Source organism: Chiroxiphia lanceolata, chromosome 8 (assembly GCF_009829145.1).
Source record: "Chiroxiphia lanceolata isolate bChiLan1 chromosome 8, bChiLan1.pri, whole genome shotgun sequence".
NCBI lineage: Eukaryota > Metazoa > Chordata > Aves > Passeriformes > Pipridae > Chiroxiphia > Chiroxiphia lanceolata.
In genome coordinates this window covers 13526646-13553840 of record NC_045644.1, presented here as the reverse complement: position 1 = coordinate 13553840, position 27195 = coordinate 13526646, and the positions used below count along the sequence as shown (strand labels likewise).

The following is a 27195-nucleotide window of genomic DNA, read 5'->3' as shown; positions in this document are numbered from 1 at the left end:
GTATATAGATATACTGCCATTTCTATACTGTTATTCTTCCTACCTCTCCAGTTGCACTGGCACAGCTCCTTCCCCTCCTCCCCTGTGAATTGTTGTGGCCTTTCTGGAGCAGGGGCCCTTTTTGGCATAGTCGACAAAAATAAACCATAAAGGCAGCTGTTGTTATGAATAAGGCTCAACAGGGGAATTTTACCAGTAGAACTATGGCAATATAATTATACTGGTAGACTAGTTACAGTAAATTTCCTCATGAAGACAAGCCTTAAGTTGACATTTCCTAGCTAAGTTGAATCCATATGTATAACCTTATTACGCAAAAATAATATGTCTCCGGGCCTTGAATTCCTTTTTACCCAGAAGAGTAACATTAAGCAGAAAAGCAAAGAATTTAGTGTTCAGAGATAGATGAGAGATTTTCTGTAACAGGGTGGCTATGATGAGCTGTACGCTGAACTCTGTGTTTTACTGGGCTGGTTATTCCTCCTAAAGTGGTCAGGAACGTGAGGAGCGTGTTTCTGCTTACTGCACTAAAAAGCAGTACTGAAATATGCTGTAACCTGACATCTCTCTCCCAACTTTATTCCTGTTTGAAAGACGAGCTGAGCTATATTGCAGTTTCCATAACTGAAGTGGTTTGGCTGAGAGGCAACACTATTCTGCCACTATTAGAATCTTTAGGGGTAAGCCTGGAGCCACTGAAAGGAAGGTGGGGAATGATGATTTCTTTCCTCTTTTGTTTGATTTTTAAGATGCAAAGACCTATTTTATCCTTTTGGATTTTGTCTTACAACAAGTGGAGTTTGTGTAATGTTCACAAGCCAAGTGTTTACTTCTATAGAACAAAAATATCAGCCTACCTCTGGAAGTTTCAAATGCTTTAAAGGAAAGATACTCTTACAGGAGAAGCTTAACATTTAAAGGCCGATTGAAAAAAAAAAGTATCTAGAGTAGACTTTTCATTGCAGCTGTCTCGTGTTTCCCTTTTGGGAGTCTTTAACCAGCAATCTGGTGCTTTCTTTTCCCTGCAATTACAGCACAAGCTCCAAGGGCCTTTCCTTGCCTGTTTAATTGATTAAGATCTCTCATGGTGCTCATCAGTATATTTTTGAGTGTACCCTTTGTGATGAAATGAGACTGTAACAGCTCCTCAGGTAAGGCAGTATTGTCTTGATTTCTATAGCTAGTGAAGTGAAAGATCAGGGATTAAATTCCAGATCCATCACAATCAGAAAATCATAGAATGGTTTGGGTTGGAAGGGACCTTAAAAGATCATCTAGTTCCAACTCCTCTGCCATGGGCGGGGATACCTTCCACTAGACCAGGTTGCTCAAAGTCCTATCCAACCTGGCCTTGAACAATTCCAGGGACAGGACAACCACAACTTCCCTGGGCAACCTGTGTCAGTGCCTCACCAGCCTCACAGTAAAGAATTTCCTCCTAATATCTAATCTAAGCCTACCCTCTATCAGTTTAAAGCCATTCCCTCTTGTCATGTCACTACATGCCCCTGTCAAAAGTCCCTCCCCAGTTCTCTTGTAGCCCCTTTAGGAAGGTGCTCTAAGGTCTCCTTGGAGCCTTTTCTCCAGGCTGAGCAGGTCCAACTCTCAGCATGTTTCCGGCCCTCTGAGCATCTTCATGGCCCTCCTCAGGACTCACTCCAACAAGTCCATTTTCTTCTTATGATGGGAGACCCAGAGCAGCACTCCAGCTGGGATCTTGTAAGAGCGGAGGGGCAGAATCACCTCCCTCGACCTGCTGACCACACTTCCTGTGGTGCAGCCCAGGGCATACCTGACTTTCTGGGCTGCAGGCACACATTGCCAGCTTTTCATCAACAATACTTGTGCCCACAGCCTCCTTAAAATCTGTTGGATTTCAGGCTTCTAAAGCTCCTAAATACCTTTTATGCCTCAAGCTCATTTATTGCACAGTGGAGAATGAATTATATGTGAGTTCTAAAAATGTACTCAAGGGTATGCTAAAGTTTTTTCTTGTGTGATTTTTCTTAACGTGTTCTTTAGCCAGCAGGAAAGTAATGGGTGACACCAGTGTTTATATTCTATGTAACATAATGGAGCCCTGATCCTCACTTGAGACCTTTAGGCAATGCTGAAAAAAAATAACTCTATCTGTCACTGTAGTTTCTGGCTTTGGGTTTTTCTCTTATTCTTTCCACTCTCCCATACTGCTTTTGAAAGCTGCTTTTGTTATGCGAATGGATTCCTCCCGGCAGCTGCAGAACTTTCCACAGCAGGAGCTAGGAAGGAGCCAGCAGACACTGCAAGGAAAGTTGGTGCCCTTCTCCCAGCTGCTCACCAAGCACAGCAATACTGTCCTTCCCAGCCACACAGGCTCAAATTGGCCCTTTGCTTATGTTCTCTTGCCTGGTGAGGTTGCAGCTGAGCCCTTAGGTGAAGTTGTGGAGGTGCATTACCATTCCCTGTGTATCAGAGCTGAGGATTCAGTTCCTATATGAAACAAGATCCATGTGCAGATGAAAGGTTGTGTTCCCTAGTGCACTGTGTCGTGCAGTGACTGTGAGTTTTGTTTGCAGAATCACCTTCAGCTCAGGCCAAATGTGAGCACTGTTCTGCTGGACCATGTAGAAATGAAGGATGAGTAGTTCTGAGGTGCAGCATAGAGAGCTTAAGTAAAATGTTAAAGTACAGATCTTGATAAGTTTTGTATTTCACTGGTGCCCTGACCCTTGTTCTGTGAATGCAATAGTAAATCCTTATTGTACTCCTAACCTTTTCTTTCCAGATCCTTTCAGTGGGCGTTAAGATGATGCAGCTCTACCAGAACTTCCCCAGACCATTGCAGTGAGACCGTTTGCACTTTCTTTGCCAAGAAGCACAGCCTCACTTGTGGTGCTGGTTGTGGTGGTTTAGAAACTGCTCTCAGGGACACCTGGGCTGGGCTGGGACTGGTTCTACTGGCCATGAGGTGGGAAGCCATATTGGTGGCTCTCTGGAGAAATGTGTGAGCCCTTGAGCTGAAACACATCATCAGTACTCTAGTTACTTAATTTGACATAGATTTATTTATTTTTAATAAGTTATTTTGGTAATCATGAGGGCGAAATGGTTTGATCTTCTCAGTTTAGCTATGACTGTAATGGGAGAGTAAACCATCACCTACTGGTACAGCTCATCCATGCACCATAAAATCAAGAAAATAAAATGTAAACTGCCCTCATGTGAACATCTTTTGCTGGAGTGGGGAGTGACACATCCCATGCAACCTCCTGTTTCATATTTTGTTGTTTTAGTCATTTCCCTTGTTCATTTGTCCATGCTGTGCAGAATGTGGAGTTAATTTCCCAGTTTTTGTGACCCTGATAAATGGAGTATATAAGCATTTCCTATATGGTGAGTGTGTCATATTGCTCTTTGAAGCAAGGAAGTATCATTATTTACATCTGAAAATCAAATTCCTGAGTAGCTTGTTGAGGAGGATGAGAACTTTGTAGCAGACAAGAGATTCAGACTTAACTTGCATGGTTGCTGTTTTAGCACTTTAAGAGTCATCTGAAGTTTCCTGACTTAGTAATGAAGCAGATTGATCCTTTTGGCACCAATAGGGCCTTTGCAGCCTTTTCTCCTTGGTCTACCTGCACTATCCCTATGTGTGTGACTGTGTGTTGGCACTCTCCAGAGTGAGGCAATAATGCTTCCAAGCCTCTAGAGCTCAAAGGAATTAACCTCCAGCAGCTAAACATGATCCTGTCCTCCTTCCAAATGCTACTACTTTCATGACAGGGACAGCAAGCATCAACCTCAGAGAAGCAAACCCTAAATTGCCTTAACTTGCAGCCCAACACATTAAAGTGTCCAGAAAACTGATGGTGGTTTACTTTAACATCCTAGGCTGAAGATAGTATAGTTCAGGAGCTGTTTCCCATGTAGCTGGGCAGAAGCTGAATACAGTAACCACTGCTCTCAAAACGAGTTTAACTTAAGTGTTTGAGAATTACCAGCTGTGGGTCCTGCCAGCTCAGTTCTGGATACAGGGTACCAGTAGTAAAAGTTCATCCCTGTGTTCTTGGCTGTGATGCTTCATAGGATCACTTGGGTTGGAAGGGACCTCTGAAAGTTTCCAACTGATGCTTTCTCAGAGGGCTGACTTCCCTGGATTGCATCCCTGGATCCTATTCCAGAGTTTGATCACTATCTAGTGACGTTACATAAGACAGTTATGTCTACAGCGTTAGGAATAAGGTTGACTTGACTCTGTAGTATGAAGGTTTAGAGGAAAAATCAATTTATCTGTCATGTCAACACTTGTTATTTACAGAAATGATTTTGTAAAAACAAAATCTAAACTGTGAGTCTGCAGGCTTCAGGGACGAGATTGTCACCAGATGAGTTTTGAAGAAGCTGAATAGTAAAATCTTTGAAATCTGTGTTGTGTATATGTGAGTGAAACTGTAACTTGTCTCCTCTTCCCCTCTGCCTTGTAATAGCCCTTTACTCTCTGAATGGTAGGTCAGTGAATCACAGTGAATCACAGTATTTTCATACTGGCCAGCACAAATCAATTCACAAATTTTACTCAGATCAGTCTCAATGTAAGCTTTCTAAGTGGATCCTAGATGAGCATTTCAGAAAGCTGAGAAACCCATCACCAAATAACTGCAGAGTGAGTGCCTCTGCATATGTTTGGATTTAGATGTTGGAATAAATCTCTAAAAACAATTTAACTTGCTGTTTCTAGAAGAGTTTTCCATTTGGTTGATGGCTTACACATTTGATATGATGTACTCCAAGAGAAAGCTCTAAGCAGCAGCTGCCATGGACTGACATCTCTGAGCACTATGTCACTTGCTTTCTAACCTTGATTTTATATGAAGAGAAGTCTTTGAACATGGGTTCCTATTATGGTTGTATTTGCCCTGCTTATCCTTGATTTTTCTTAAATCAAGCTAGAAAGGAGCCCAGTAAGATGTGGTGTGCGCAAGTTTGAGGTGGCAAGAGCTCATGGAATTTCCTGTTGAGCACTGTGAAGAGATAACCATCTGACATCCAGATAACCACCCCTGCTTCTCTCAAATGTCTTTATGTGAAGTGATGCTTTTTTAAATGCCAGGAAACAATCCAGGAGAATATGTGAGTAAGCAGGTAGGTTTTGATTGAAATAACTTTTCTGGATACTTTTTAAATCTTTTATGTAAGGGGGCTGCTGTGACTGTTTTCTTATGAAATTGCTTCACAGGAACCTCCCAGCTTGCCATCGGGGTTCTCAGATGAGAGTTTTATACTGTTTGACAGCTGCACTAAAAACAACTGTTTCCTGTTAGGCAAGATGCTGGAAGCGCTAGGTAGAGTCCCCCCTATTTTTTTTTCCCTCTGAAGCTCTGGAATCTGAGAGTCATTAGCTTATAGTGGGTAGATATTGTGTAATGCACCTGGAGCTTGAATTCTGAAGACCGACTGTGCATAATCTTGTTCGGGGCACAACAGCTCTTTTCTGATGTCCTTCCTATGAGATGGAAAAACTAAAGTGTTTGGCTCAGTGGCTGTAACAGCCTGCTGGAGGCTTCTTCTTGGGTTTTAAAGAGGAGGTCACCCTTTGTGTTGCTTGTTTATTTAGCAGATGTGGGCAGTGAAAGGGAAGTGATTCTCTTGATTTCTCTCAGTGAGGACCTGTGAAGTCAGTCAGTGGGTATCCTGATGCTTTTTGTTATGCCAGTCCTCTGTGTTGCTAATAGTAGTCTCTTTGCTAGCTAATAGAAAAATCTGGGATGGGTACTGGCTCTGCAGTCTTACACTGTTGAGGGCTGGGCTCTGAAGTGCTTTAGTGTTGTCAAGCAGAGTGGTGGATACTGCCCCTCAGCTTGGTTTGACCAATGTCTCAAACTTCTAAAAGGTCCTAATAGGCTGGTCTGGAGTACTGAAAGCTGTGGATTGGCAATTACTGTGTTGGGGTTTTTTTGGGGGGTGGGATGTGTATTGGGGGTAGAATTAAAACTGCTTACTTGATGGAAATAACAGCAGCTCTTCCTGATATCAGGCTTAGGAATGTAGTGATACTGTATTTCTGCAGCCTTCAAAATGGTATTGGAGCAGCTCAACAGCAGCAGAGCTTTGTCTCTGTAGAAGATGTAGGGACATGCAATTAGGGAGTTGAAGCAAAAGGCATCTTAAATGGCTTCATGAAAGTAGTGGTGATGGAGCTGAAAACTGAAGCTGGGACAAGTCAATCCAGAGTACTGTGAGCCTCCCCTCACTTCCCAGAAGAGACCTGGCTTATCTCCCTGGAGCCGCTGGGAGTGCAGCTAAGACTTCTAAAGTGCAGTCCTAACCATCCCCAAACACCCTGAAAGGGCTTTTTTGTTGTTCCCTGGCTGAAATAATCACAGTGAAGGGCCAGCATTTCCCTACCTAAACTCCCATTTTCAGGATGGGTTCACCTAACATATTTATATACACGTACTCTTAAACTCTCAAAAAATAAACATCTAGTACACTCTGTTCCTTGTCCAGAGCTGTGTAGCTTTCAAAAACAGAATTGCAGAAATACAACCATTTGCACTGCAGTGAGGCAAACCTTCTCTCCTTCCTTGCAGAAGTGAGAATGAAAATGCTTTGGCAAATAGCTTTGATTTAAACTGAAAAGCCTCTGGTTTTCAGAGCTGCTTTTAAAGCAAAGGGCTACTTTGGCTTTTGATCCTCTTAAGCTGGGTTATTTGATGTGAAAAACGCCCTGGGTACTCTGCTGCAGAGGGGAGCAGCTTTTCAGTTCTCTGTGTGTGGCTTCAGGAGAGGCCTGGCAGAGCACAGGGTGGCGGGGGGCTTGGGGGGCCCGGCTGCACGGCTCTGTAAATAAAGGGGCCTCTATTTCTTTGGATTCTTTTGCTGGAACTAAATATCATGATCAGTGAAACTCTTACCTCATTAAAGGAACAAGCCAGACTCCTCCGGCATATGAACAGTGTTGCAGCGTGGTTTGTTCTGCTGAGCTGATTCGCTGAACAGATAAAGGGAGTTTTAACCCAAAGAATGGCATGTAATATATGACCTTGGCTTTCAAAAGGTTTATTTTTGTTCATGCGACAAAATAAGGTTTTAATATTAAATATAGGGTTGGATTTGACTTGGCAGATACCAGAGCCTTCCATTACCGCTGTAGTCATAATATAAAACTATCTGATATGTGCCAGTGGCCATGCAGCAAGCCAAGAATTTCTCCATCAGTGTTTATTTTTGTGAAAACTTAGCTGGTTGCTTTGCAATTGGGTTGCCTATAAAGGTGATGTGTCCTTGTGTTGGAGGGGGCAAAGCAGTGGTGGGCGCAATATGACCCATGCTGACTCTTTATAGTTAGCATCTTTAGTCTTGGGGCAATATATGGATTTATTTTTTTTCCTTCTTAGCATTTTAGAAGTGTTTACAAGAAACTTTCACTCAAAACTGCAGGGTTCACCAGAACCAAGACATAAAACTATTTGAAATACTCAGATCTGTTAGTACAGAAAGTTAATGCTGTGTTTCAGCTTGTGAAGCTGGGGCCACGCACAGATACAAAGTACTAATTTTGAGGTTTCCTTCCTGCACACACTCAGATCATCATCTTGCTGTAAAACTGAGGTGCTTTTGGACTGCTACACTGTAATAGTTTTGCTGAAGAAATGACCTGCAAAGCATTTCAGTGTGGAGATGCTGAACTGAGCTCCAAAGCCTTTGTTCTTAATTGGCTGTAGTCTGAATCAGTTACCTTCAGATTAAAAAAAAACAAACAAAACCACAAAAACAAACAAAGAAAACCACCACCCCACCAAAACAAAAAAACCCAACCAACCTAACTGTGACCAAAAAATCCCACCCTCCTCTCCCTAGCTTGCAGAGAAACCAACCCAAAATAATGCCAGAATCTTGCTGCTGTACATCACAAAGTGTGTAATCAAAGTGTGTTGCCTCTGCAGCTGACACAGGAGTTGGGGTCAGACTGACCTGCTGTGGATACTTTGCTGGCTGTGGAAGGGAGCAAGTTAGAACAGGTACAGGTAGCAGTGAACTTGGGAAGGTCAGTGGAGGAAGAGGTAACAGCTTCCATGTGCTTTAGCAGGACTTCTTCCATCTATGGGTTATCCTCACCTCTCTACTCAGTTTTTTGTGGAAATGAGGCTTGTTTGGTCTTTCTCTTCTGGAATTCTTGTTTGGTTTTTTTAGCTTGTTCTTTCACTGTGGCTGGCTGAAGGTGGTTGACTTCTCTAGAAGTTTTCTGGAAGTTTGAGGGAAATTTGGAACTTGTGGGAAGAAGCATGAGTTTGAACACATACAAGCCTGCAAGTTGTGGTCCTTTTTTCATCCAGTTCCTTGTCATCCTCCTAAGATAATTCTCAAGCAGTCGAGACATACTCTGCAAGGAGGAGGCTGCCATGAGATTCCAGTGTTTCCACATGGAATATGAGGGAGGAGCCTCTTTATCCTTGTGAAGGATAATAAGCCATTTGCTCTGTCTTCCATTGGCACATGTACCTGGAGATCTTGGGCTTCTAACTGGGCAAAATCATTTCCCATGCATTTGATGGCTGTGCCTACTACTTGCCTCTCCACTAGGAGACTGATGCATCCTTACGCTGGCAAATTTTGGAGTTAGGGTTGGTGTAAGCACTTGCATCCGAGTGAAAAGGACTTCCATAAGAGAAGCCAAGCTGCATAACTTGGCTACTGGATACTTCTTGGTGATTTTCATTAGACCAAGGGTCAGAAGCATGTGGCAAGGTTACCAGGTTTGTGTAGCTCCTGAAGCTCGTGTCTGCCTCCATTCTCAGGTGCATCCTCCTAACCTCGGCCAGGAGCTCTGATCCTGGATTGTGGTCCATTGTTCAGTGACAGAAATGTCATGGCAGCTGTTGCAACTACATTCAATTTACTGTCAATTACAAGACCTTTTTGGAGGATAAGAGCAAAAGCTTTGGAAAAAATACTAGCTGAAAATTACTGTCCTAATTACATTCTGAATATTAATATTTCTTCCTGTGAAAGACTCGTCTAAATTAGACACAAAAAGTTACCAAAATAATCACAGGTTTTTAAAGCCATGTGTCACAATTTCCTCAAAACCAGGTTACTAACCTAAAATTAAACAGATCAAAGACTTTTACTTTATAGACTGTTACTTCAGAACAGCTGCACAGAGCAAGTGAATTGCATGCATTTAAATTTTCCCTGTAACAAAGCTGTGTATTTTCAGCAAACTGTGACCATTAACTATTCAGAAACATTTTAAATCTAATCTTTAAATCTTATTTGCAAATAGGATTTTTCTAATATTTAACCGGTAATTTAAGAATTTGAAAATTATAAGCATTGTATGCTGATGCTGCTGTATATTCTGAGTTTTCTTTGGAAGATACATACGGATTCTTCAGGAATTTTTCTAAATCTTAGAAGAGAAGTAACTTAGTGCTTGTTTCCTTATCTTTTATTCTATTTAGTAGTTCTCTGTTTTAGAGACTTTCACTACTATATGAACAAATCAATGTAAGTAATGTTGCCTGTCAGTTTTACTGCTTTGTGACTACTGGTATGTTGCTGAGCAGCAATGTTCTCCTAAATTTTGCTTTGATGGATACTCACCTGAACACTTCTGTTAATCAGTAACTTTCATAGGGATCAATACAGAGCATGCGTGGTCTTCCTTTAAACAGTTACTTTTGAGAAGCAGAGATCCAAGAAGTTAAAAAAAAAGCCCACTAAACTCTAGCTCATTGCATATTAGAAGTAAAGCTGTGTCGTTTCAGAACATGCCTTGAAAGGAGGAAATTCAATAGGGAGCCATCTTACTTTCCAAAAAATTTAACTGTGAAAGATCCGCTTGAAGGCTTTTTGTTGACTTTGATCTTTCTTAAAATTGACCCATTCATAATGTGTTTCAGTTTCTGGTTTTTCCTGGAATCAATCCTTGAAAATTATCCACTTTGAAGCATTTTTGTTTCTCCCTTTAAGAAATATTTGTATTTTTCCTTTGCTAGCTGATATGTGAAACTAATAAAATACTAGAGGGGTGCTTGGATGTACAAAGTACAACTTTGCATTGGTGAGGCTGTCACTGTACTGTTTCAGTCTGTTTGGTAGACCTCCATGATTGCAGGACACAGGATTCACTGCACATCCAGATTCCTGGATGGCTGGTTACTCGATAATCTCTCGCTTTGTTTGAGAACCAAATGTAATGATTGTTGCTTAAAGGTGTATTTCTTTCCTAAAAGAGGTTTTATATGTACCAGCTGAGCATTCTGAAATGGGTTTTCTGCCCTGTTCATAGAGAATTTGCTTCTGTAGTATTAATTCTCAAATTCTTTGTTGAGGATAATGTTGAGAGAAATAAAAATGGGCATGCTTGTATATTGTTATACTAATATTTGCTATATTGTTTACTCCTCTATTGCAGATGTCAGAATGACTTTCAATACTTCATTGTTTTCAATCACAGATTTTTTTTTCCAAATTTTTTTTCCTTAGCATTTTAAAAAAAAAGAAGCTTTCACTCAAAATAGGAGGGTTCAGCATAAAGCAAACTATGTGGAATATTCAGATCTCTTAACACAGAAACTTAATGCTGTGTTGCAGCTTTCAGGTTTTGTACCTGGGGCCACATGCAGATAAAAAATACTAATTTTGAGGTTTCCTTCCTGCATATGCTCTATCTCAGATCATCTGAGATGCATTGTAGTTGTAATTACTGTTGTTATCATTTTGGGCTGTCCCATAGTCTAGTTCTGTCCTAGGGTTTGTTTCTCAGCTACTTTTATTACAACATTTGATAGTCAACTACAATCACACTTTCCTTGGAGAATCCTCAGAGTTACTTTGCATGGTGGATTTGCATCAATGCTTAAGTCTGATCAGTTTTAAGACTCGTCCTTGTCATTATAAATCATTTCTGCTTCAAACCCGTATTGCTGGAACAGTCCTTCCAACACTTGCAGCTGGTCACTACACTGCTGGTGAGCTGTGTTTTTCAAATGGAAAGTGCTTTTGTTACTTTCCAGACTGCTCTGTTTGTCTGCTTTTAGAAGTAGTACAGTGTTATTAAACCTTTATGCATCGTATCTTTCATATGTGCCAGCAAGGTACAAGCATCAGAGACATTTGCAAACTTTCTCCAGAGAATTTGCCAATGGCTGCAGGTGTTGGAGATTTGAACTTGCAGAATGATACTAGTTTATGAAAGCTTCTGTAAGGTGTCTTTATGCTCAGTGTAAATCCTTCCATCTTTCCTTTGCCTTTGTGGAACAGTTACAGCAAATGAGCGAGGGATGAAATGACAGTGGTAGGAATCACATAAATGTTCCCAACTTGCTTTCAAGTTTGCAAGTATATATGTTCCTCCATGAGGTTTCTTATTTTCCACAGGCAAATGTGGCATTTTTAGCTGCTGGGGATTTAGGAATTAGTGAGTTGTGGGAGAGGTTATTAACCTTCTGCCTGCATCTCCTTGTTTCTCCCTCCCCTGCTGACCATCTGCAACATAGAAATTATGTGTTGTTCATCAGAATGTTCAGCTGTTTCAACCCAGAAACCTTCTACCCAGTACTTCAGTTGCATCCCACTTCTCAATGCATAGAAATTTGAATTCACAAGGGTGGAATAGCATTATTTTCTGTTATGCACTTTCTTCGGTGTTCCCATTTAGCTATCAGTGCAAAACTTACAATGATGTTTCAGAAACAAATTCAGGTTGCTGAAAATCCCACCAGTCCCAGGAAAGAAGTCATGGTTCCAAGACTGCATTATTCTAACTGAAAACACTACTCTGATAGTTATCTTTGAAATTGTATTGCCTCAGCTAATGTAACCATGTTATGCCATTTGAGCCAAAGTAGGCTGAAAAAGAAGTTCTAAATTTATCTTTTCTATGAGGAGAACACTCATCCTTTTTCCACGGTCCTAAGCTTAAAGCCTGCTCTGGTTACAAGAAGTATGTTGTGACTTTTTTTTTTCATTCCCTCCAGGTTTACAGGAACAGATGGACCAAGTGGGTTCGGATTTGAGCTGACATTTCGACTGAAGAGAGAAACAGGGGAGTCGGCGCCGCCCACGTGGCCAGCAGAGCTGATGCAGGGCTTGGCCAGATACGTCTTCCAGTCAGGTACCACAGGGTTCGATACACGGCCTCGCTTTTTCCTACTCTGGTTCTGAAGGGGCACATCTGTTACACCGTGTGACGCTTTTCTCATCGGCACCCAATCAAATCTTAAGAATTGTCTTTGTGTGGGAACCCAAAAGAATGTGTTCCTTCCATCAGCCCAGCTTGCTGGGACAGAACGCACTGCTGTTCAGGTAACTGCAAGTCCCAAGTACTGAAAAGCTGAAGGTACAGAACAGCCAGTAACTATAGGAATTCTGCCCAGTGACTCTTTGTTTCTTTCCTGCATAGTTGGATTCATCTTCTCTCAGCAGGAAAAGCACATTCGCTTATCCTGAATGGCTCAGGGGCAGCCATCTGATAAAGTCTCACTTCTCAGCAGAAGGGTTATAACTTCCAAAAACGTTGCAGCTCCTTCACAACCAAATCTCTTCCAGTGGTTCCTGCAGTTGAGGAGTAGCAATGTGTGTAAACACAGAGCTCTTGAGATGTGAAAATGTGAAAGTCCTAAGGGATGCTAAGGCTGGGAGGGCCAAGGAATTAACAATTGTGAATCATTAATGCAGATAGAGACTTGCCAGAAAACTGGGAACCAAGGTACCTACAAACAACCCTCTTGCACTGTTCTTTCAGGGTTTCATTTATATCAGTAGACTGAATACAAGTTTCAGTGTTAGCACATGGAGACTTGTGGAATGGCTAAGTTCCTAATGTACTTAAAAGGCACTTTGCAGCATCACAAGATCTGAATGAAAATATTTGAAGAACATTTTTTAACCTAGTTTGAGGTCCTTTGCAGGTAAAGTACCTTCTAAATCAGTGATTATTGAATTTCTAACATTTGGTACCTGCTCTACTAGTTAATAAATTGCTCGGTAACTTCTGATTCTGTCACTGGTTTTCAGTCAGCTGGCTACTCGAAGGGAAAAGGTCTGGATTGCTCAGCTAACATCTGTGACAAATCTCTGAGACAGTGGCAACTCTTGTGGGGTATTTTTCTAAATATTGACTGACGTAGACCAGTGCCAGCACAGACAATTGCTTGTCTTTTTGTAACCTTTGCTGTGTAGCTATCTTCCCCATTTGCCATCCAAAATTTGGCTCACCTTTCTGTCTTGATTTTTGCTACTGTTAAGCATCTGAATCCATGTGACTGTCATTATTTTTGCCATTGTTTGAGATTCCCATTCCTGCCTAAACTGTACTGTACAACAGCTCTTTGATACTGACCATGCAGCAATGAATTCATACCCCCATTTTCTGTGCAATGATTGCAGAGTCCAAAGAAAACATCTGTGTCTAAAGTCTCCCTCTTAGATATAAAATAACATACATGTTTCATGTTAACTTACCTTACATTACGGTCCCTTTTGGAGGCTTTTAAATTTTCTGGTCCATGGTAGGTTCTCATAACTGTCTCTTTGATAGAGTAGTTTCCTGCCTTCTATTCACCCACTAAGCAGCCTCTCTATAGCAGTTGCTTGTTTGTCTCTGTCTTTTCATGGGTGAGAGAAGGTCTGCAGAGTGAAACAGGATTTGGTAAGGTACTTTAGGGCAAACATCTTGGTGACTAAACTGGCACTTGGGGCAGAGACTTCCCTTGTTTGGTTCCTGCACTAATGCAGTCCCACCTTTTTGACCTCAAAGCCAAAGAACTGTTTTTAGACTGAAAAGAGTGGTTGTGCCCATACATATCAATCTGGCGTGAACTTCTCGGGCCCTCCAGCGTTATCCACTGCTTATCCATGCTGGTTTTGACTTTCTATCCACCATGACTCTTTAAAGGCACTGCTCCAATACACGCTAACGGATTCTAGCCTCTGGGTGTTTAGCTCTCAATTTGCATTATGAAAAACAACAGTGTATGAATCATAAATTGACTTTTTTCTTTTACTATGAAATGGGGTATGAGCCAACACTACACTCATTGGACAATGGGCAAACCACATACTGGGTTACCTTAGGAAGAGCATGAGCAACAGATTAAGGGAAGTTATTAACTCCTTGACATTGCACTGGGGAGGTCTCACTTAAAATACTGTATTCTGGTTTGGGCCTTCAACTTTAAGAGATACTGAAAAACTGGAGGTAGTCCAAGGTGGTCAGGGTCCTAGGGCACATAAGCTATGAGGAGAGCTGGAGGGAGCAGAGTCAGTTTAGCCTGGGAAGAGAAGGCCAGGGTGATCTAATCAGAGCCTACAGCTGTTGGGAGAGTAGTTACAAGATTGTGGGGTCAAGCCCTAGATAATATATCAAGGGACTACAGCTCTGAATTGCAGTGTGGGAGGCCCTGGAAGGGCTTCAGGGAAAATTTGTGCACAAGGAGGGTTGCAAAGGACAGGGAATGGTTTATAAGAGAGATGCTGGATCTCTGTTTCCGAAAATGTTCAGAACTTGGTTCAAAAAAGCCAAGTTGGCCCTGATCTAGCATTGGTGATGGCTCCACTTCAAATAGGCAGGCTGGACAAGAGACCTGCAGAGGCTTCTTAAAATATTACAGAAGTGTGGGAGTTTTGGGGGGTTTTTTTCCATAGTGCTTTATGCCCTTAAGCAAGCAGCTTTGTGCTATCACCAAGAGTTACCAACCATTCCTTGCCTTGTAAAAAGGGAATCTGTGTGCTGTTGTAACAAGTGAACAAGCTCTAGTTTTATTTCAGTACAAATTGGATATCATATGTCTCTTTTGAATAAGAACCTTCTCAGACTCAAATCTTCTAAAGACATCAAGCTTAATCCTGACAAGATGGTGCATTTAAAACTAAGACTTGTAATAGGGCATACTCTATTGTGTTTCTTCTTGATCTCTCAGGGCCATACCAGTTGACCACAGCTAGGTGCAGTAAGCTTTAATTTAGTCAAAGCATTCTCACTCCATTGCTCTTCAGAGTCCCGAATCCTTCTGCTACATGTATTGTGTCCCACTTTGTTTTGCTTTACCTCCACAAGCTGTCACCTCTGAGGCTGGCAATCTCCAGAGCAGTTCCCATGTTCTCCCTTGCATCACTCCTGGGTAACCAGGCACCTATTCCTCAGCAGTGCTACTGGTTTGGTTTTTTTGGCCTAATAGGATTTCCCCTAATTTGACATTTTCACTCTGAAAAGCCAAGTGAGCTTCTACCGTCATCTTTTTTCTTTGTTTTTTTTTTTTTACAGGACTTCTCTGCTTAGATGTCAAAACTTTAAAACTCTGAAGTATTTGAAAGGTTGGCTCTTCTGAAGCCCGTTGGGCACTAGGCAGGCTGTGGCACGACAGCATTGTTTTACATGATGAAAGGTTTCTTTTTGCTCAAGTTCTTTCTGACTGTACCACTTTAAGCATTTGTCAAACAGTGACAAGAGTTGTTTGACTCTGGTGTATGTACCTTAACGTTGTCCTCTTTGGTTGCTGAAAAAAAATATCTGTGGAGTCTCTTTAATACTCCAAAGTAGCCTTAAAAACATTTGATGAACTGAAACAACTAATGCTTATGAATCCACCCTGAACAAGATGTAAGAAAAAGAATAACACCGGCAGAAACTTTTTGGATAGGCTCCAAGCACTTTCGCATGTCAAAAGATTGTTTACTCTGAAAGCTATGCTAAGAGCTAAATTCTTATCTCTTGATAAAAGCCAACTTTTTAGTTATCATAGAGGTGCTTTGCTGAGTCCAGTTGAAGCTGGGGGAGAGTAAGGTATAGTTATACTCCTGCTGAGCCTGAGCATTTTCAGGTGGTGACGATCGAGTTGAATACTCATCTAGCAGCTACTGCTGTCCTAAATATTATTCCTGTGTATTGCAGTTGCAAAGTATATCTCATTGTAAGAGGTGTATTTTTGTAACAAACACTTCTAGGCAAATGAATGTTGCATTCCTTTGTTTCTCTCTCTCCTGCACTGTGGCTGTGCTTTAGAAAAGCAGTCTTTTGCATTGAATTTCAAACCTCTTTGAGCCTTGGCTTCTCTGTTCACTGTAACAAGCACTTGATGCTTTGTGCTTTTGATTAAAGGGCACTACTTACCCTCCTTCAACAAAACTAAGCTTGAAAGTCTCAAAAAGTTTTATTTGTGGCTTTATCTGTTCTTAATTTTATCACTGTTTGACCATGACCACAAATTCCAACTCTGTTATTTTTAGTTTTAAAAAAACTCCGAACCCTCAAACCTTGAAAATGAAACTGCACAATTCAATGACCTTAGTTTGTCATGGTTCGTGGCTATACTCGAAATATCTCATGGTAGAACAAATCTATACTTCAATTCAAATGAAAAAGAAGAAACGCTTTGCCTAAAGAAAGCTTATCCAGAGCTTAACTCTTTAGGTACTGCAGTATTACAATACTTGCTCACTATAGAGAGACTATGGTTTGTGTTTTTCTGAAATTAAAATCTACACTTTTTTTGTAAGGTAAATTTAGATTGTTTTCAAGGACCTGACTGATATGTGCCCTGAGAGCAATATACTGGAAAAAAACCCCAAACAAACAAAAACAAACCCCCAAAATGCAAAAGAAAAAAAAAAAAAAGGTTGTTCCAGCATGGATTTATCAAGATTAAATCAGAACAAATTAATTGTGACAAAGTACCAGGCACCATGGGAAGCAGTGAATGTTGGTTACCTTGTTAGTAGTGAGATTTTTTTTTAATTGTCCTTTCTAACAAGTATGTGAGTGAGCTGAGGAAATGTGATCTTGATAAAAGGTAAAGGAGATGGATACAATATTGGTTGGATATTTAGACTGAGTAACTGGCAATGTGTAGTCACCAACCACAAAAGCTGTGTAGAGTTTGGATTCCTCTAAAATCTCTTGTAGAGCTCATGCAGTTTGGTATTGACCAGGATGATGAAATACAGAGTGTCCTGATGAAATCTGCAGACACAGCAAAGCACTATGGCACAGAGGGCTGGAATTCAGAACAGCCTGAATTCCAACAACTTACAGAAACAGTCTGAAGTATCAATGTGCAGTAAGGGCAGGGAGGTGCAACAGGTGTGAGGTCCTGTCCTGACAGAAGTAATCCAGTGAAATCAGCTGGGGAAAGGCAGCAGATCTGAAAGGAGAGGGAAACTATTTGGAGTTACTATCACCAATAAGCTATACCTAAACCAACATCCTCTTCACGCTGAGAGATAGAAGTGAAATTATTCTGATGTACAAATAGAAATGTTCTGTGTATGGCATATGATAGATGGCACTGCAAGAGAAAGAGAGAGCACTGTATCTCATTTTAGGTGAAAGGCTTCAAGTCAAATGCATCCCAATTGGAGAGAGCCTGGAGGAGACCAGTAAGAATGATCCAGAGGTCTAGAAAATATGACCTGTGGAGGAATGATCAAAAGAATTATGTTTGTTTAGTCTAGGGAAGAGAAGATGGAAAGAAGATGAGAGAACAGTCTTCAAACATGCAAAAGGTTGCTGTAAGGAGCAAAGTAATAAATAAAGTAATCCCCTACTGGGGATAGGAGAGACTTATCAATACGAAAAATTCTGTAAAATAGGCTTAAGGTTTGTCATTAGGAAAACTTTCAAATGGCAAGTGCAGTGAAGCACTGAATAGTTGCAGATTCCTTACTGCTGCATACCTTTGAGAACAAGTCAGACTATTCTTCGTGGATATTTGTCAGGAAGAGCTGATCCTTCCTTTAGGTGAGGGCAAAGTGGGAGACTTCTTAAGTCTCCTTTACATTATAATTATGTCTTGAATGACTAGGTCTTCTAAATATAATTTTCTGTGTTTCCATAAATATATAATTTATCTTTTTTCATAGTCTCCTGATTACTAGTGCACTGAAAGATATTTAAATGTGAGTTTGATGTCTCAACTAATTTAAAAGTTGAATTTTAGTATTTAATCTTTGACTAATCAGTAGTAGGAAGCTGTTTGTGTCTTGGGGATTGCAAAACAGTAGTAACCAAATGTACAGGCAAAGAAAGTAAGCATGCAAGATGTTAAGTTCAACAGTGGCAATTTAAGGTAGATTTCAGCTGATTACTTCAGGAGACAATTACATTAATTATTCCTTAGAAAACTTATTACTTTTGAAAAGTGGATTGGACAACCAATTCTAGTAGGTACATAGTGAGTTATACATGTTGATAACAACAGGTCAAAACAATGACCAAACTAACTGTAGCTGGTTTGTTATGTGGGGTTTTTTTCCCTGCAGACACTTCTGCACTGTCATGGTGAGGATTTCCCTTTTCAGAGTATAAGCAATGAAATATATTCTCTTATTCTTTAGTTATTTCTGTGAAACCTGTAGGGACTTAGTATCCGTGAGCTTCTGTCCTCTGTCACGATTCAAGTCTGTGGGCCAATTTCCCAAAACTGGAAAGGAGGATGGTTCTGACGCCTGCAAGTGCCTTGAGGCAGCACAGCTGGCCACCAGGCTCAAAAGAAAGCCCCAAATGGGGTACATCTAGCTTTCCTCAGTAATTTCTGACATGTCATACTTTCTTTAGGTAGAAATTATTTTATGACAGCTTGTGTCCAGTTTGAGGGACCACACACACTCAAACACACACACACACACTGTTCCTGCCCAGGTGCTTGATGTCCCAGTGCATCAGTTTGGGGCTGTTATGCTATCTCTGTATGCTGCAGTTTCCCCCTTCTTTTTTAAACAAGGGTCAATTCAGAAGTTGTAAGGACTGCAGGTATAGATGTGCTCTTCTTATTCAGCAGTTTTCATCTGATTTAAGTCAGTTTAGTCTGAGCCACAGAGGCACTTCATGTTTGACAGGCACTATAACTTTTACTCTGAAAATGGGGCTCAGTGGGATTAAGTGATTTGACTGGGGTCACAGACATGCAGCCATTAAGCCAGCAGATAACTTGACACCTGCTGCCCTGCCGTAACCACTAGGCCTCATCTTCAGATCTTCTGGAGTCCAGAAAGCTTCAGTGTAATAGCCTCAGTGACTCTTTCTTTGCAAACATATTTTCAAATATTCTTGACACAGGCCAATTTCTGTGTGTAAAAAGGAAAAAAAAACCAAAACAACCAAACTCCAAGCCCAAAACAAACTTCTTGCTTCCTTGAATACAAATGAAGCTTGTCTAGCTTGTTTGTAAAACGGTGTTTATTTCTTCCCAGTAGGATGACTAAAGCCAAATAAAATCTCCCAGTAATTCATATATATTTTTCCCTGACTGTGCCTTTATCTTTTTTTTTCCCCAACCCCAGGCTGATTTATTATTCTCTTCTGGTTGCTATGGCTCTGTAAAATATATATATTTTTTCTATCATCTGTTTGTAATATTGACCCGTTTCCAGTGTAGAGCTGGCCCTGGCTCCTCCGTAGTATTCCAGGATTTTAGATTAAAAACAAGGGGGGGGATTAACTGCATTTTTTAGCTCTACAAAGTATAAATCAACATCAGTTTCATTTCAGCAGAACCTGTTGCGTAGTGAATTCTGCTCCGCAAACACTGAAACTGTAGCGCAGTAAATTGCCGTAGGTGAACAGGACTCACCCGAGTGTGCAGGCTGCGTGCCCTTATTCTGCAAAGGGGTATGGAAACATTAAGTCACTGGTTCCAATTTAACCCAAGTTTGTCATGGCCAAAAGCTCTCATCATCTGATAGTTATTCAGTGGTCCATGAGAAATTGGTTGGGTTTTAGCCTAATTCCTCTTAGATGTTTCCCATAAAACAAGCTGTTCTGTGAGCAGCAGCTCGGATCAAGCCTAGTCCCTTGTGTCTTTGTGCACTAGCCCCTCTGTGTCCTGCACTGCTGCAACAAATCCCCTTCTCCTAATACTGCTGCCTGTGAGCCCATCTCCCCAATGCTTCCCATCCCTCCCCTCGTCCCCTAAGCCAGCCTTGTCACATCCCCTCGTTTCCAGCTGGGACGTACGTGCTGTGACCGGTACCAAATAATGTGCTGGCTGATAAAACAAACCGGTTGCTGGTGTGCAGAATGGTTGGCTGATGTGCTGGGCACGACAGGCAGCTATCAAGCTCGTGCTTTGGTCTCAAACCTGTTGCTGGCTTCCTCCAGAGCTGGCTGGCGGCTCTGAATTTGTCAGGGAGGGAATTGCCAAATGTAACTCTTGTAAATAGTCTTGAAAAGCATTGCAGCAAAGTGCTTGTTGCAGATGGACCTGACCCTTTTTACTCCCTACTGTAGATCACAAATAAATCTTATGCAGCACTGCAAGTAATCCAGAGAGAAGCATCTGTCTGCAAAGCTGTCAATCAGACAACACTGAGGGGACCTCATGGAAAATGTTTTTGTCTGTGGAAAGGATGACTCTAAGAGCAGACGTTCCACAAGCACATAAATGCATCTTCTCTTGAAATACTGTCCCAGGGTTGTGCAGGGAAAACACTGAAGCTGGGACCAGATTTACCCTTACTGTCTTGTTGCTGTTACTGCTCAGGATGCTCAAGGGTTGGAACTTGCCTGCTGGCACTGTGTGCTTGCCCTGCTGTGCCCTGCCCTGTCCAATGCTGGATGCTGGTTTCCTGTTGCATGTCCCGCCAGATGAGGCTCATCCTACTGTGGCAGCTCTGCTCTCCTTGTGTGAGTGCACCCCTCAGCTGGCACAGGAGCAGTGCCAGATGCAAGAAACCCTTCCTGCAGCACAAGAGCCAAGTCTCACACCCACCTCAACCTGTGCGTGCAGTTTTAACCCATGCTGACTTGACTGTGTACCTGAGCTCTCAGAGGAGAAACATTAGTGTTGTGGTGTGGCTTTCTTTGTGTTTTTCTTTGAGTGCTGTTGAAGAATGGGGCAGCTTCTGTCTTACCCGCTTTCCTGACATAGCAAGTCCTAAGAAGCCTTCTTATTGTTTAGTCTTTGGTATCAAACTTTTTTCTCTAATCCATGTTGGTTTTTCTCTGTGACTGGGTATGGTCCAGCAGAACTCATTGGAACTCATTATTATAGCTCTTCTTTTCCCTCCTCTCAAGAAACTTTAAATTTCCCACACTTGTTTTAAGCGTTAAGGTGGTCCTGCCAACCATTAGTAGGGGTCTGTAAGGACCAGCTGTACCCATATTGACTGTTTGCAACACCCAGGCTCTTCAGTGGAGGGAGCTTTTCAGTTGGAAAAGATGGAGAGGACAGATCTTGGCGCTGGTGACACTGAGACTGGTGCCTGGGTCAGCATGCAGAGGTGCTTCTGGGTTCCCTAAATTAAATTAATACAGCCCCTCTCTGCAGGCTGGCAAAGTTTAATATTATTTGTCAGTTTGTATGACTAATCTGTGGGACTTTCATAGTCCAGTGCTCTTATCCTCACTTGTGAGGAAGGGAAACACCCACCTCTGTTTTCTTAGTGGGTGCTGAGGCACAGGCTTTTGCCAGTCGTAAGAGAGGAACTTTGCAGTGGCCCTGGCCATGGCTGAGACTTCCCAGGCTGTGAACTAGCACACACTTGGTGGCCTGTCCTTCCTCTCTGTGAGTCCTCTTTTGGTCAGAGTGGTTTCAGGTGTGGGTGGTTAGCTGAGGACATAGAGCAGGAACACAGCTGTGAATGCTGCTGAGTGTGGTTATGCCACCACGTGGGTGGTGTACCCCTGTTCTTCCTGACAGCATAAATGGAGTTGCATGGCCTTAGATTTTGCTGGTTATATTGACTTCTCTTCCTGTTCAGAATGGGCAGGCTGCTGCCCCTTTGCAATACTGGAGGCACCCTAGTGCCAGGCTCAGTTCTGCCTTGTGCCTTCAAGCACTGTCCCTTCATCAGCCACTGATGGCACAAGCTGGCAGTTATTTAGCTTTTGCTGCTTTTGGTGAGTAGCATCTCTGTGGCCTTAATTTGGGACTTGCTGGACCCTTTTGCCACACCAGCAAATCTCTTCTCCACAAAATTTCTATTTCTGCAGTGATAAAAAAGCCACTGCAGCCCTCTGGCCAGGTTTAAAAAGTGCAAGACACTCTCTCAGGAATATGAGAGGAAGGGACCAGCACCATTACTGTGCAACATTGCCTTTTGCTTTGTTAGCAGTGGTGATGTGAACCTGGGCTGGGCTCCTCCAAGCTTCCTCCCAGTCAGAAGTGCAGCAGTAGGAAAGCATGACTGAAAACCCCAGAGTTTCCAAGGACATCTGTACTCTCATTTGACTTGGAGGATGAAAAGTCTATGTGTTACACTGTCAGTGAGCTGGCTATATAACATAAATTAAAGCCTTTTCTTCTCCACCTCCCTAATCTTCTGAAGTTTGGTCTTTTTTCCACTCCTGCAGGACTCATGGGTCAGGTGGGTTACTTCCTGTGCCTTGCCTTGGAAGCCACTGTTGTCTCTCCAATTTCTAGCTCTTGGCTGGAAACAGGTCTCTGACCTTCTCCAGCCCCAAAGGATAGGTTGACACTAAGGCGTGGAGAGACCTTGTGCCAGGAGCAGAGGCACAGAAAGTCTTTGTTCCTTATAAAAGACTTTGTTGAAATAGAAGGAAAGCTGTCTTCCCCGACTGCTTTACTGATTGCATAGTATTTCTAGGCAGTAAGTGAGGGATCTCAGTGCAGCCTGAAAGAGAAGGCTTGTTTGTAGCTGCTACTGCAATTTAGATAAAGTAGGTTTAGGCCTGGTTTGAGTTGGCTGGATTTCAACTGATGCTGTCCCTTTTAATTCTGTCAACTCATGTCCTGTTCCTGCCTGGGAACTGAACTTGGCTGGTTGTTTTTCAGCTGTTCAGTACAGTTCATTCAGTTGGTTTGTTAAAAAAAAAAAAAAAAAAAAGAAAGGGAGAAAAAAAGGGGGGTGTGGGGGAGTCGAAAATCTGTCTTGTCTCTCTCTGTTTTGCATCAGTCCATGTGCCCTGGCTCTGCTCCTAAATGTCAGGGATAGACAGGGCAGCAAGACTTTTAACTCTGATACATGGTTACACTTATAAGTGCACAAGTTGGTTTAGCTTTCACATTGCACCTGAGCTGCTATGGGAGAGGGGGGAAAGAAGCTGACACAGAGGCCCGGAAGAAGCTGTGTGAGGGCTGTGCAGGGCTGCAGCAGCCAAAGAGACAGAGGGACAGTCAGCAGGCCCCACACCCTGGGATGCCGGGGTGCTGGCCCTTAGCAGGTATGCATCTGGAGGGGCTGCAGTTCAGGATCAGGACTGATCTTGCTGATGCTTTCTGCCCAGCATCAGAGGGGAGGGGAGCTGAGCTCTCTAAAGAAATAAGCCTTTTCTCCATCCTGCCTGGAGCCTCCCTGCTGCAGGAGGGTGAGGAGGAATCCACATGATGGAGACCAGCAAGCCCTGTTATGAAGAGCATCTCTTAATCCTGGGATAAGGAGGCAGGGGAGAAGTTGCACATGGTCAGTCCAATCTCGGACAAAGGCTCTGTCCCCTGTGCTGAAGGAGGAATTCAGGACAAAGGAAACAGCGTGGGGAAGGCAGAAAACTCCCCCTCCTGCTGCTGTGAGGTCCTTTGGCCTCTTATATATGAGGTCTTTGTCCCACCCGGCCTTTCCTGGGAAACGGAAGCAGCCGCTTTAGTAGTTAAAAGCTTCTGCAGAGAACAGTGTTGCCTCCTCCTATGGAGGAGCTGAAAGCCACAACACAGAGGGATTGTTCCGCAGTCGCAGGAGCATCCTCTCTCACTGCCTGTGTGCAATTGTTTGGGATGCACAGAGGAGAGTCTGAAGGTTACATGTACTGAGTAGCCTTCTGAAAAGGACTGTGTTTTCCCTTGACAGCTGCCAAGCCCATGTTAGATGAAACTGTAAAGAAGACTGGACTGAGCTGGAAGTTGGGTTCACTGTTACATATCCACCTTCTTACACATTCTATTGAAGATCTGTGCAGCAAGTGGTGCTCAAACTGTGCTTTCTGACTAACTCACTCTGCCTGTGAGAGTGGCAGTGTGCGGAGCTCATTACAGACTGTCTTCTGAAAGCCTCAGATGCAAAGATCCTCTGCAGCCTACTAAGCCAGGAGGCAGCAAATGGGCACAGCAGGGGAAGCATTTTGTTCTTGGTGGGGAAGAGAAACTGGGAAAGTATATTCAGAGGCTGCAGGCAGCCCAGAGCCTGAGAAAAGTGGACTCCTGTGCTTTTTGGTTTAAAATCAGGGGCTTAAGTTCTGAGTCTTCTCAGAACATTTGGGATGGCATTTCAAAAGGTGCACCATAAAGAGGCTGGCCATTTTGCATTTGAACCATAAATACAACTCTTGGACTAAGTGTGTTTCTCTTATACTACTGTAATAGTGGTGGATAGAGCTCAATGCATAACTGTTTTACGCAAGTATATGTGAATGCAAAGTTCCTCTGTTTCCTGCCCTTCAGCCTCCTGCTTTGCCAAAGTAAAACAAAAGTTTGGCCTGTGCAAGCTTTAAATTCCTGAAAATTTAAGGGAAAATAATCAACCACTGAGAAAAATGCCACAGTGCTCTCTCAAAGACCTCTGCCCTTTTGTCCATTACAAGCCCCATAACTAATGCCTGGGTAATCAGAACTCTTTTCTGAAGGGGTTATGATGTGATAACTTTGTGGATGTTTTCTCACAGACCATCTCCCCTTTCTTGCCCTTTCTTGGGTAATTTTTGCTAAAGGGAATAATACCCTAGTGCAGTGTAGCTGTCCCTCTGTCAGATGTCTGTGTTATGAGGGCTATTAAACGGAGTTGCTTGCATGTTCTTTGGGTTCTTCAGAAGCAGATATTGCCTTTGGTTCCCTTTCACGCTCCTTGAAAACTCTTCAGCAGGAATGTCGTATAGATACATATCTAGGGGAAGATCACAAGTGACTGTATGGGCTTATGGTGCTTGTGTGTCCATCTAAACATCCTCCCTTCTCAGAGCCCTGCACCTGTGCAAGTATGTAGGAGTCCAACGACAAGGAAAAAAGGTTGAAAACCTGCTGCAATTCTCTTCCCTAACTGAGGACACCTAAAGGTTGCTAAATGCAGTGGGTACAAGTCTTTGTTCTAGTTGCATCTGGCTGGGAAAGGTTCAGGCTTTCATGTTTCAGAACACAGGATAGGGTTTTTAAATGACAGGCAAGTATCTCTTCAGATTGGCCACGTTAGGACCACATGATCTGTAAATAAACTGTCACTAAATACCTGTTTAAGCTGAGTCCTTATCTGACAGGACATCCTACTGTATAATATCCTTTCCTGCTCCTGGGCCTCCACTTCATCCTCAGGCTATTCACTTTCTGAAACTACTGAAGACATAACTACCATCCTTTGAAGGGGAACTGCAAAGCACATCTTATTCAGGTGAAGGATGCAGAAAGCTGGTGGCAGCACAGCTGGACAGAAGTGGAAGGGTCTTTGTCGGAATTTAGCAAGTGCATCACTCCTGCTCCCTTGAGGTTTCAGGGATGGGGCGTGGAGAAGGTAAAGGGAAGACTGGAGGAGGTGAAAGCAGCCCAGCCCTGCAGCACCCAAGAGAGATGGGTCTGAGTAACGGGGTATAGAGGTGAAAGAGCTTGGAGGAGGAAACTTAAGTGGGGCTCACAAGGAGCAACTCACATCTGTGTTGGTTTTCTTTCTCTGCCATACCCAGCAATGCCAGGTAAGTCCTTTCATGCTGTCGTGCCTTCCTCCAGCTTTCCCTCCCTGTGGGAGGGATCCATGCACATAAATCTGTTAGATAGGTGAGAACTCTGTTGTTGCAAAAGCAAGGTGGGAGATGCATCCTGCCTTGGGCAGTGCTTATACTGAGGGGATGCCAGCTCCTGCCTCTACTAACTGCAAGGACTGGAGCAGGCTGTAAGGAGCAGAGTGGAGGAGCTGAATGAAGTTGTGGGGAGGAGAGGAAGTGTGGGAGGAAGTGGCTGAGGGAGCAGGACTGTACAGAGTCAGGGAGAGGACAGGAGGCCCACTGCTCACAGAGGGTGGGAGCATGCCCTGGGCATGGGAGTCACTCCCTGGGAGGCTGTGTGAGAAATTCCCAGAGTCTGCAGTCATGGAAATTGTGTACACACATAGCAATGGGCAGGGAGAAGGAGCAAGCCAGATATGCAGATACGTAAGGGATGGAAAGAAATGTCTTGAAAAACAGAAGACTGAGGAGGCTCAGAACCAATTTGGTTATTGTACAGAAGCTTTCTTTCTTTTTTTTTTTTGGCTAAAATATTGCACTCTGCAATGTCACATGAGGCATCTGGGTGCCTGGGATCTACTTTGTGATAAGAAAAGTATTATTTGCAACTCCATCAGTGGAAACTGCAGTACAGTGAGACACATTTTCCACCATCTCACTGTCAGTAGTAAGGTGATGGCTCTGAGCAGGGCACACAGAAGTGAGGAATCACCTTGTCATACTGGGTAGGTGTGGAAGGCTCTTTATTGGGTTTTCAGTCCAGGAGAATTAAGTGATCAAATAAGTTTTTATGTGTTTGCATAAATTGATGGGGCTTTTTGGTAGGCCTGATAATTTTCCAGATTTAACACCCTGGAGCTGTGCAGTAACCAATTTTGTATTTTCAACCTGCTAAACAATTTTTTTTAAAAAAAATTTGCATCACGCTTCTCTGCGTTCTGAAACTGTCTTCAAACCTCAGAGGTCAAGCAGTCCTTACAGTAGTGATAATCTGAGTTTTACCCTGCTATTTTTTTTTAAAAGAACCTTTTGCCTAGGTCCCTTGTTTCTAAAAGCCCAATTTGAATCCCTGCAGTGGAGCTATTGTTTAATTGTACTCCAGGGATTTAATTCTTCCTAAGGCATCTTGTCTATGCTGCATGTCTGCATCAGGCAGCAGCAGTGTGTGAATTTGCACCTCTTTGGAGTGCCAGGGCTGGGGCAGTTCCTATTTCCCAGGCAGGAGCTATGGGGCAGCAAAACTGAACTCAAAAAGAAAAACATAGAGGAAAAGCATTTTTTAAATGTAATGCAAATACATCATGGCTTGGATTCTGCTAATTCCTTGTATATTCTTAAAACATGTTCATCTTGACTTGAAAACAAAATTTTAAACTAACTGCCAGTGGGCCCCACAGATTATATCCCAATTATTAGGTTAGGAAACTAAGCAGACAGACTGAATTTAGCATTAATTATCATAATTTAACGTGACTGGCAAATGAGTCTGAATAAAGTCTTTTCCTTTTATATTCTGTTTTTTAAAAATTTCTATCTATTTAATGAGTTGCAATAACAGTATAACTTTGAGATTTTTAAACACAACTTTCATCTTTAGCTTTTGTATCTATTTATTA

The 27195-nt window shown here is 42.5% G+C and overlaps 1 protein-coding gene across 2 annotated transcripts in view; it reads left to right on the top strand.

Annotated features, from left to right (window-relative positions):
* The window catches only part of SUFU (SUFU negative regulator of hedgehog signaling), a 98560-nt gene that overhangs the window by 17858 nt on the left and 53507 nt on the right, over window positions 1-27195 (top strand). For both annotated transcript variants that reach the window (XM_032694632.1, XM_032694633.1), the window contains exon 3: window positions 11964-12100. In XM_032694632.1, the coding sequence (XP_032550523.1) occupies window positions 11964-12100 (137 nt within the window). The remainder of the gene's footprint in view (window positions 1-11963; window positions 12101-27195) is intronic.